General features: G+C 46.5%; 2 protein-coding genes across 6 annotated transcripts in view; both read right to left on the bottom strand.

Moving 5' to 3' along the window:
• Positions 1–173: 173 nt before the first annotated feature.
• On the bottom strand, positions 174–4,107 carry VAMP3 (vesicle associated membrane protein 3). The gene is made up of 5 exons (XM_054175807.1): positions 4,009–4,107; positions 2,561–2,642; positions 1,685–1,843; positions 967–1,018; positions 174–574 (listed from the first exon to the last, which is right to left on the bottom strand). Coding segments are annotated over exons 1-5 (312 nt in total). The 5' UTR covers positions 4,011–4,107; the 3' UTR covers positions 174–557.
• Positions 4,108–7,633: 3,526 nt separating this feature from the next.
• The window catches only part of CAMTA1 (calmodulin binding transcription activator 1), a 221,235-nt gene continuing 217,005 nt past the window's right edge, over positions 7,634–11,863 (bottom strand). For all 5 annotated transcript variants that reach the window (XM_054175744.1, XM_054175740.1, XM_054175741.1 and 2 more), the window contains one exon: positions 7,634–9,077. In XM_054175744.1, the coding sequence (XP_054031719.1) occupies positions 9,014–9,077 (64 nt within the window). In that variant the 3' untranslated portion in view covers positions 7,634–9,013. The remainder of the gene's footprint in view (positions 9,078–11,863) is intronic.

The following is an 11,863-nucleotide window of genomic DNA, read 5'->3' as shown; positions in this document are numbered from 1 at the left end:
TATTGGCGGGAACGGCGCGTGTCAGGGGCGGGACGTGGGGCGGTGGGGGTACCGCCCCGCTGCTCACGCGCCACGGCACGCGGCCCCCGTGCGCGCGCCTACCCCGCCGCCACGTGCGGCACCGCCCCGGGGCGGAGACATTGCGGGGCGGCAGGCGGGGCGCGGGGCGGGGCGGGGCTTCCTACGGCCTCCCGGCACAGACCGGGGCGGAAGCGGCCGCACAACGGAACCGAGCAGGTGCAGGCAGACGAGGAGGGGCAAGCCCCCAAACCGCGTACAGAGCCCGTGACCCGTTACAGCACCGAGCATGAAAACTCCCGAGCCGAATCCTCCTCACCAGCTCCGTGCCCCATTGGTCAAGGCACTGTGAAGTGGTTCTGTGCTTGTTAGTAATTAACGACAGGAGTGTCTTAAGGCAACCAAGTAAAGTTAGTTAACAGGTAAGTAGTTGAAGTAGTTTTGCTTTAAACTGTAGTAAACACGCTGAAATTGCAGCAGGTTTGAAGTGGAGAGGTTGGGGATAGGCACCTTCAGTTTATCTTTCCTCCTGCGACTCATTAAGACATACTCCAAACTACAAAAGAAGAAAACATTTGGACAAAGGACACTCTCCTTCAGCCCCTCACCATAGCAATCCTGCATTTTCAAAGTTTAAGACAGCAGAGGTAGGCAAAAAGAGATGAAGAGCTCCTCGTGCTGGCTTTGCTAGGCTCAGTTTTCCAGGGCTAAGTATCTGTTGCCACTGGTTAGAGCAGTCTTTGTTACTGCATTACAGAATAAAGACAAACTTTAATCGCCCATGAACTATCTGGGGATTACTGCAGAACTCAAAAATTGAACTATAAAACATTAACTTGAAACTAACAGTATATTTCATTTGAGTATCCCAGCTTTATTGAAACTGTACCAGTCATTAATAAACACTATTCCTGCACTATGAGAGATCCCCATTTTGGTGAAACTTACCAATGATGATGATGATGATAATGACAACAACAGCTATCAATATTGCCCACATCTGTGAAGAAAGCCATACAACACTTAACTACAAAACATGCAGCAGCATTAGCTGGTCTTTAGGGTACCAGAAAGCAGCCCCCGCAAGGTACTTGTGCACCAAGCGCTAGATCTAACATCCTCAGTGAGCAAGTTCAATCCACACCACCTCCCAGATGGGAGGCTGTGCACACAGGCAAAGCCAAGCAAGAGGTTCTTGTTGGGCCGCCACACAAAGCCTGTCACAGGTGAGTACATAAGCAGGAGTAAAGAACTATTTCTGTTCTTACCCTATAGCACGTCTTTCAGTCTTTGGTTTATGATGTTTCCAATATTTTCCAACAGCTACAAGCAGAGGAGTCTTAGTGAGCTCCTTCTGCTTCCTTATACTTCCTGCACAGTAACTCAGGCGATGCATTCTTGGCCTTTCTTCCTGTTCCCCAAAGCCTCAGATTACTAATGGCCAGATTACTCTGGCCATTATCAACTTAGACAAGGCCTTGCATCAAGCAGCACAGCTGGTCATCCAGGTCTGGTTGCTTTACCTAACCAATATGCCATGTTTTAAAAATAGATGCTGTAACTTAAAGAACTTTGGCCGGTCGCTTTTGTTTCTGCCTTTTGTGACACCACTTGTAACAGCATTAACTGCAACACTGCAGAGCTTAAGCATATGAGCCATGGTTACCTTACAGTTCTTCCACCAGTACTTCCTTTTCAGCTTGGCTGCACTGGTCTCAAACTGGGAAGCTCCTGCTTGCAGTGCATCAGCACGGTCATCCAGCTCTGACAGCTTCTGATCTCGCTCCAATACCTTGTCCACATTCACTCTCATGATGTCAACCACCTACATTAGTTTAATGCTTACAGTAAGTCATCAGTTGCATCACCCACTGTGAAATGTCATTGCAGGTAACAAGTCAGCAGCACACAATACTCTTACACATTTTCTTCTCAGAGCTGGGAGCTATTACTTTTCAATATGTCCAGCCACAAGTCTACATGAATTCACCTGCAGGGCGAAGGTGCCAATACCTACGTTGAAGTGTCAGCAGTGAGAGTTGTGCTGGCATGCCCTTAAGCCTGGGAAATATTCTTGACTTGCTTCAGAAGGAATTGAGGCATAGAAACATTTGAGCCCCTATCATTCTGTGAGGACAGTCAAACAACAGTCCTAAAATTACTGTCAGTAGCCAGCCTGCCTTTTGGACTCCCCAGAAACCTGGGCAGATCATATTTGGCAGTCAGCCTTCATTGCTACTGATCGGATAAAAGCTTGTTCTCCATGAGAACAAAGGTTTTTATCTTGACTTGTGCAAAATCCTCAAGCACCAACTTGGCAGCTAATGTTTGGGCACTGGCAACTTCTCTCTGCTTCCTCACTTCAGTCAAATGGATTTCTGGTGGGTTTTTTTTTAACTTTTATGTGAGTTAGGACAACAGCAGTATAATGAAACAAGCTGAATGGTGCTAGGCTTCAAACTGCTTTGGCCAAAACATCCCTTCTAGCTACACAGGTTTCCTGAAGGAGAATGGTTACACTGCTATCAGACTAGACTTTTACCTCATCTACTTGGTGTTGAGTCTGCTGAAGACGACGATTGCTGCCAGCAGCCACATTTGAGCTTCCAGGGATACTGGCTGACCTGCCATAAAGAAAGTAAACATTATTCTGTTTAGCTTTTGATAGGCTGTGGTTTTGGCTTTAAGGGGATATGCTGAGAGCACTGAAGTCATCTGACACTCCTGAACAGTGAACTTGTATTCCCAGGAATAAATGTGGGACAGTTTCCTACTGGAAAAATAATGCTTTAACAGCTGACAGCAGTTGCAAGTCACGCAACATCCCAAACACCTTGCCATTAATTGCTTGACACTGCAAAATACAGCAGTGCCTTGCTAACACTGCAGTCTGCAGCAATACAAATGGCAACTCCTGCAATGGTTCATAGGGCTCAAACATTCAGGAGTTTGGGCTCAGGGCTGTTCTTGTTTTCCAGTATGAGCACAAATACTAAGCTTCAAGCTATAACAGTTTACAGAAAATTAGAATAAGCTATAAGTCTCCTTATTTAACTACGTGCTCTTCCATTGGCAGCTTTGGTATCTGCTATTTTGAAAGTTGGCACAAAGCCAGAAAAAATGCGTAAGACCAGAATAGTATTCAGCATATGCAACAGTTTAGTTCTGGTCAGCTTTGAATTCATAATGTCAGGCAGTTGAGTTCTTCCTACCACCTACTAAGGTTTTTTTGCGTATCTCTAGAAATATCTGAAGTCAAGCTATTTCTCCATGCTTTCAGTTCCTCTGCCTCAGAAGCACGTCCTGTTTAGTGCATCCTGATAATCCAGAGTGCAGAAGTGGAATATTGGCTGTATTTACACATTTTCACAGTGACTTCTAATTTAGGTTCGGTGAAAACGCAGAGATGCACCAGGGGCAATCCAGGAAGCCTGTGACAAGGTCCACCTACAATACAATGTAACTGCTCCTCTGTTTAGCACTCCAACCACCCTCTCGGGCTGCTTCACTACCAGCCCCGGACTGAAGAGTATCGGAAATTAAACCTCTTCCCGAGAGCCGCGGGTCCAGAGACGAGTCGGACACCAGAAAGCGCTCTGGCTACACGGGCCCTGCTTCCAGACAGACGCCCGCGGCTGGCGGAACTCCGACTGGGCGACCAGGGCCTCCAGAACAGGGCAGCCCGCACGAGCAGGAGCCGAACGCCCCGGGACCCGGCCCGATCGGCGGCTCAGGAAGCGCGGCGCAGCCAACAGCCAGGCTCGGCCTCGCGACTCCACGCACGGCCGCTCCCAGAGGGCCCCACCCGCGGGCGGCGCCGGCGCAGGGGCACGCAGCTGACACCGGCGGGCTGGGCTGGGCCGGGCCAGACCGGGCCGCCCGCGCCGCGCAGTAAGCCTGCCCCTGCTCACACCGCCCGCCCGAGCACGGCCGGACCGCCGCTCCCCGACCAGGGCCATCCCCCAGGGGCGCACAGCGGCCAGCACTCACATCCTGCCGAAGGGAGTCGAACACTGCACAGCCGGAGCGTCCGGTCCAGTCCCAACAGGAACTACGCGTAGCACCGGCGGCGCCCGGGATGTGACGGTGCCTGGGCGGGGAGGGGGGCGGAGCACGACGGAACACACGCCTCCTGACGGGGCGGGGGTCCCTGGAAGCACCGCCCAAAGAACGGGCGGAACCATGATAAACCACGCCCTGCTACGAGTCAGCGTGTCGGTGAAAACTCACGCCCTCCGCAGGGCGTGGTCACGGGAAACCACGCCTGCAGACGGCGGGGCGGGGCCCTGAGGACTTGGGGACATCCCCGGGGGGCGATGGCCGCAGGGAAGTGGGTGTGGCTTATCTTGAGCGCAGTTTGGCACTGCGTTTGGCACCATCTGGCACCGTGCCCTCCCATACCTGTGGGCTGGGCGATCGGGTAGTGGGGTGGAGCTAAACTGGTGGAAGGAAAGGAGAGAGGTGTGGTCAATGGAAGAGAGCCCACTTGGAGGCCTGTGTCTAGTGGGGTTTCTCAGGGGTCAGTACTGGGACCAGTGCTGTTCAATATATTCATCAGGGACCTGGGTGAGAGCACAGAGGCAACTGTCAGCATGTTTGCTGATGACAACAAACTGGGACCTGTGGTGACAGCCGTCAGGCTGTGCTGCCATTGAGCCAGATCTGGATAGGCTGCAGAGTTGGGTGGGGAGAAACGCAATGCAATCCAACAAAGCCAAGGGCAGCATCTTGCATCTGGGAAAGAATAACCCCATGGACCAGGACAGGTTTGGGACTGACCAGTTGGAGAGCAGCAGAGGAGAAAGGGACCTAGGGGGTCCTGGTGGACAGAAGGATGCCCTTGAGCCAGCAGTGTACTGTGGTGGCCAAGAAGGCCAAGGGAATCCTGGGTTGGAATAGAAGGACTGTGGTGAGTAGGTGGAGAGTTCTCTTGGCCCTCTGCTCTGCTCTGGTGAGGCCACATCTGGGATACTGTGCCCAGTTCTGGGCCTTTTGGTTCAAGAAAGGCCTCAGGGAACGGCTTGAGAGAGTCCGCCACAGAGCTGCTGCAGGCAGTGGAACATCTCCTGAGGCCAGGCTGAGGGTGCTGGGCCTTGGAGCAGAGGTAGCTGAGGGCTGCCCTCATGGCAGGTGATAATGATGGGCAGGGCAGTGTGGGGAGGACAGAGCCAGGCTCTGCTCAGGGATGTCCAAGGACAGGACAAGGGGAACTGGGGGCAAGCTGGAGCAGAGGAGGTGCTCCGGGAACAGAAGGGAAAACTTTGTCACTGTAAGGGTGCTGCAGCCCTGAAGCACACTGCCCAGAGAGATGGAGTCTCCTCTGGACACATTCAAAACCCCCCTGGATGTGTTCCCGTGTGACCTGTCCTGGGTGACCCCGATCTGACAGGGGGGTTGGCCTGGAGGATCTTTCGGAGTTCCTTCCAACCCCTAACATTCTGTGAGGATGGAAGAGATGTGTTTAAAAAAAGGTGCACACTTTGTATGGGGAAATTTTCTTTGTTTTTAATTTACAGCAGAAAGAATATAAAGCATTCAGAAAACATTTTCCATATTTTAAGGGCAATTCAAAACATTTTGCATGGTTCCAGCAGCTGAGTTCTTCAACAGATCCATTGATTCAGTGATGCTTTACATGCACGGTTACAAAAATAAAACTTACAAAAGAGAAGACATCTATACTAGTTTTACATGCAAGTCTTGGGGACCCCCCATTGGGCACCAGCTATTGTGTGGAACTGCCATAAGCGTGCAACCAGAGAGGGGGTTCATGTTATATTCTGTATTTCTTTCACACAGTATCACTGCTGTCGAATGTGTTTCACAAAGGAGCAATTCCATCCTCAGAAGACAGAAGATCTGGCTCCTGGCTATTGGGAATTGGAATTTTCCTGGAAAGCTGCACTTACTTATCCTCTGTGAAAGTTCCACAACCAAGAAAAGGGTGAGCAGAATCACTTCACTGTGGCGAGAGTCTCTTTCTCTCTCCCCAGTGACACACTGAAGGGTTATGGTCCTACACAACAAAGCACTTGGAAGCTGTACTTGGCTTCAAGCGTGCAAGCAGTTCTGTGGCACCCGTGGAACTGCTTGCATGCTGACCAGCAAGTACAGGCTTAGACGTCTGGCTGAAGCAGAATCTAGATTAGTAGATACACCACCAGGCCCATGGATCTGGAAGAGTAATTTGAATAGCTCTGTATATTACTGAATCATTTTCTGTAAAGACAGGGAGTTAAAACGTTTCCACTGAGGTCACTACTCTTGTTAGGAAAAGGTCGATTCTATATTGTCAGGTACTGGTTAATGGGAGCAACGCTGAGTTCTTCCAGTATCGATACAGAGCATTCCCAATTCATTCCAAAGGAGATTCTTCGGTGTCTCTGGTTCCATTTTTGTGTGAGGGGGAAATTTAATGGTCAAGGTCCCAATTCCATACAGCAAATCAAGACTAGGAGGCTGCTCACAGGCAGTGTGAGCGCCAGGCCACTCGTTTACCTTTTTCCCTTCTTTTTTCTTTTTTTTTTTTTTTTCTTTTTTTTTTTTTTAATTGAATCAGGTCATAAAGCAGCAGTTCAGAAATGTACAAGAGAATTCTGATAATGAGCTATAGCACATCTACTGTAATTCAATGCTGGCAGTGAAAAGAAGTAATTAAAAACAGGTACAATTATAGAAAAGGCACCAAGAGCACTGACCCCAGTTTTTTTTTGCCACAATCTGTTTTTACTCTTCTTTTAAAGACACCAGTTTAAAAGCTTCTTATGTGTGAATATTTTTAGGCTTCACAACAAGCCTGGCATTTAAACATTGCAGTTGGTGGCCGGGATCAAGCAAGAACAACTATTCCAAAACTAACAACCTCAAATTTACACCAGTCCACTCGGGAATTGGGAACTGTCAGGAGCAAAGCGCCCACACAGGAGCAGGTCCTGATCTCAGACACGACCCCCGGCACCACGCGGCCCGCAGCAGCTCCTCCCCTTACATTCCTGTGTAGTAAAGATCAGAACCCGGTTCCCAGGGTCGAGAATTGGTGACAGTTTGAAACTAGCTCAATTTAAAAAACTCTGATTTCTTTGGCTCCTCACTATGTGGAAATAGCAATATACCATGACACCCCTACAAGATCAGTTTGCATCTTTGAAGTTTTACTTAATTTTTAATTTTTTTTTGTGCAATTTTCATTACATTTTCTGACTTCCAGCAGGAGATATGAAAATGTGAAACATATTCTCTACTTTTGTACTATTTTTTTTTTCATTTTATGTTAATTCTAAGTGTTCTTTATCGGAGTGAGTGTATGGTGTTAAGCTAAATACGTTTGTTGTACTCTTATGATTATCTGCTTTGCAAAAGTAACTTAATTTTCTGAAGCAGTATTAGCATTCACATTACTTGGCACCATTGGCAAAAAAAAGAGAAAAAAGAAAAAGAAGAAGAAAAAGAAAGAAAAGGGAAAAGGCCAGGGGAGAAAATTTAAAAAAAAGGAAAAAAAAAAAAAAGAAAAAAAAAAAAGAAGGAAGGAATAAATAAATTAAATCCAACCAAACCAAACCTAACTCCTGGTAGCCAAACTCAAATGTAAACATATCCTTTTTTTTTTAAAATTTTTTGTTCTTTTTTTTTTTTTTTTTACTTTTTTTTTAAAGTATGTTGCTCTGCCTCTTGTTCCTAAGTCTAAATACAGTAGCTCTTTTTTGCCATTTAGTCATGCTTTAGCAAAAATGTTCTTCTAAAGAACATTTAAAATAAAGTTTCTTATAGTGAAATAAAGTTTTTGTTTCATTTTACAGACCATAGCCACTAATGCTTTGCTTTGTTCATTTCTTTTTCTTGAGTTCATGCACATATCTCTGTTTTAGTATATACAGTATGTACAAACAATACATCCACACTCTTCCCGCTCATTCAGACAAAACTATACAAATAATAATTTTATCTTGCCAAGTTATTGACCCTTTGTGAATAAAATATTTAGTAATTAATCAATATATTCCCCTTCAAATATTTTTTCTCATTTTCCATTTCTACCTTCTATATATACAGAAACTGCCCAGATTTTGATGAAGTAGCCAAAATAAGAAATTTACTGGCCAGAATGCAGCACCACTCTGATCTTTAGGTGGTATAAAATGTCCAGGCAACAAATGTATGTGACTCTGCAAAACGACACAGAGGTCTGACGAGGACGTAAGGTAAAAAGCTACGTGTTGCACAAATCACTTGAAGAACTTAATTAAAATAATCATACATGAAAGTAAGGCTAGAAAATAAAGTGCTGAATATGAGAGAAGGTCGATGACACTCGATATGTTTGCAGGTTCTAGGAAAAATACCAAAAAAACTTGTTAAAACTTGCTGAAGCTGCTCTCTGGGTTGCTCACGCCTTACCCGTTTAGCTCACACACCAACCCCTCTGCCACTTCCCTCGGGATGTATTAAAAACCTGCAGATTTAAAAAGTTGCATTAAGTGTGCTGTAGAGATTGAAATAAAACACAGAGGACAGAAGTGCGAAGGGAATGAGGATGCATGGACCCAATAAAGATGTACTGATCTAAGCCCCTCCACTGAGACTCTCAAAGCTTCAGTTCCTTGGAGATGACTGACAGGTGCAGGAACAGCATTCTTGTGTTGCTTGCGCATTCCCACCTTTTCTCAACAATATTTTTGGTATAATATTTGTACAGTTCCACATGTTGTTTAATACAGCCCTATATGAAAAGGATAATTAATCGCTTCTTCCTTCTCAGAGAATGAAGCAACTCACGATTTCCTCCTGGTGTCTTTTGTTTTCCCCATGATCCAACAGAAGATTGAGTTCCAAGATGTCTTGCTGAACAAATTAAAAGTTGTCCATGAAAGTGCAAATGCAATGACCAAAACATTACTGTTAAAATCCTGCAGCTGGTATTTCCAGAACTGCAGTGGGTATTTTTGTTGTTGCATGTCTCTGCTAAAAACAGAAAATGAAAACAGTCTGAAAAGCAATGTCACATTGCTACGGGATGCTGCTGTGTATCTTCAAGTTCCTTGGCCTTTTTCAATTCTTTCACTCTGAAAAAACAAAGAGGAGCTATATAACACTTCCATTGCGACCCTCTTTCAAGACAGAACAATCAAAGCGGTTCCTGACTCTAACCTCTCTTGCAGAAGAGCCAGGTCCCACGTTCCCGACACCATGAACAGTTGGGAAGTGCAAGAGTGGGCCCTCAGAAATCCCAGACAAAGCACACTGGAAAGACAAACTTGCTCCCAGCTGCTGGTTCTTCCTGATCACAGTACCTGCAGTGAGACTTCCTCCTGCCCCTGGCCTATTTAACTGCTGGGGAGTTCTCTGGGCTGCTGTTCATGAAGTGAGTGTGCAGCTGCTGCTATCCCGGCTGTTAGAGCAAAGGGGCTCTTCACTGTGGGCCTCTTTTTCATCACTGAAGCAGGGACAATTGGATGTTGTGCCCAGAACAGCAAGGGAAAACCAGTCAGGGTAGCTCAATATTGATACAGAATCTCACATAAGGAAGTGTTTGTATGCCAGCAGAATAACCAAGTATGGGCACAGAGAAAGAGAATCTGCTTCACAGATTCTTTACTCTAGCTGCTGCAGCTGTATTTGCTAGCACATAGTTGGGAGCAGTCATGTTTTCTCCCAGCCAGCAGTGGAGGACGCTGCGTGCCAAAGGAGATAAGCCTACAATGTGGAAGAGTCACTCTCCCTACATGTGCCATGATGCTTCAGGTTTCAGCTCCTAACAACGCATGCAATACATTACCTTCTCTAGCGCTTGTCAGCATAAGAACTAAATCATTACTGAAAGTTGAAATAATTTAAAGGATGAAGAGAAAAGAATCATTTCAATCTTAGAAGTAAAGCAGCATTCTGCATCAGTACTGGAATGTTAGCTCAGGCTGACAAACTGGCTGCCTGGCAGTGAAGGCTCCCTGCAAAGGAGGAAAAATGAATCCATGGGGGCTTCCCATGCTGCCCCTAAACCTGAAGGCTGTTGCCCAACTTGGGGCAGCCTGGCTCTACCTGTTTTTGCAGAGAGGTCCTTTCTGAAGTGCAATCCCTTTGCCACCCACCTCAATGCGCCTACCCTCTGCTACTGTGAGGGGAAGACCCCCACGAAAGGAGCAGACTGCAGCCTAAGCTGAGGTGATTTAGCAAGGCATGTTTATGCCCAACTGATACAGCAAAAACTTAGAAGGACAAATAAAGGTATGGTACAAAGAACTGTGTCAGAGTTGCAAGTCTGGGCACCAGAATTCAGCTAAGGGTGAATGATTTTAACAAAGCCTAAGTAACTAGCTAATAAAAGATGTGAGGAGAACCTAGCACTAGCAGTGCTGGTGTGTAGCTTGTGTGTGCAGACTTCAACCTCTTTTGCCTGTGGCGCCAGCCTGCTAATACAGGTGTATGATGCAAGCAGCAAACTGACCTCTGTCACTACATCTCCATTTCACTGTTTTATTTATTCCTTTTTCTGCACATACTCAGAATCTGCTGAGGGGGAAACCTATCTGCTTTTAGCTCTCTGATTTATCTGACTCAAAGCTCCAGCACTTAAAGGCATTCCCTTTATTTGTGAAACTGAGGGGAACAGGAGTCAGTGAATAAATCATACAAACCAAGATGCAGGTCAGGCTTCTGCTCGTTACCTTAACTCCACCAGACTGCTTGAGAGGATAATTTATGGAAAGACAAAGGGCTCTGCCCATTTCAGAGCCTGAAGACACACATCCAGGGAGCCCTGGCATCCGGGTCTGGCAGAGAAGTGCCTCGGTACAAGAAGTGCTCCAATGCCCAGGCTAAGGAAGGGGCAAGGCAGCAAGCAGCACCCCCGGTCCCGAATTCCTGCCTCAGTGGAGCTGTGCTGAGCCCAGATGCCTAATACAACTCCACAGAGAAACTGTGGGGGAAACCTTGCTTTATGCAAGCCGGTGTCTAAAAGACCCTTATGACATCAAGGGAATGGGGGCTTCAGCACGGCCTCAAAGGCAGCAGCAAGCCTCTGCTTGCCCTCAGTGGGTGGTGATGTATGATGGTACTAGCTGTTGGGTATGCCCAGATCATCTCTTCATTACAGCAGGCAGAGGAGCACTGGCACAGCGAACTGAAATTACTCACTAATGACAAACTGACCCTCTTCAGTGTATCTGGGGTTCTGGCAACAGAAAAGCAACCTCTCCCTTGGAATTACTGGCACTGCACCACTTTGAAGCAGGTGGTGAGCCAAGATCCCTGCTCTGCTAGAAAAATGTGACATGCCTCTGCACACCAGGCTAAGCCTTAACAACATTCAAGATGCCATCAGTGAATGCATTATTTGTAGTGCAACTTCCAAGTGTTTTCTGTTGCACTTCAGCACTGTAACGTAAAATTAACCTGTTATTAGAGATCTCTCACTGAGAACATGCACAGGAGGTAAACTGCTGGCTCTTCACTCAGACATGCTACATCTTAGTTTAGCACTTTAACATGCAAGAGCTACACTAACAAAGCACTTTTGCTGGAAGAATGCAAGACATGCTTTGCTGCAAACTTCACCTACGGCATGCAATATCTGTGCTGGTGCAGACCTACTGAATCTGTTTAATTGGAACACACATGCCAACAGAAGTTAATTACTACAGTAATCAACATTTGCACTACTACAGAGCCTGTTCAGAAATATGCAACACTGGGTCAAGTGTGCTTTACATTGGCTTACAGATTTTCAGGCATATAAAAATGTTGCAAGTGTAATGATAATTACTGCTCAGGAACACAAGAACACATTAGTACAGAATTCCCTACAGTAAAGTTGCAGACTTTGAAATCTGTTCATGGGCACATTACTCAGAGA

The sequence above is a fragment of the Dryobates pubescens genome, chromosome 33 (genome assembly GCF_014839835.1).
Source record: "Dryobates pubescens isolate bDryPub1 chromosome 33, bDryPub1.pri, whole genome shotgun sequence".
Taxonomy (NCBI): domain Eukaryota; kingdom Metazoa; phylum Chordata; class Aves; order Piciformes; family Picidae; genus Dryobates; species Dryobates pubescens.
This window is presented reverse-complemented; position numbering and strand designations above follow the sequence as displayed.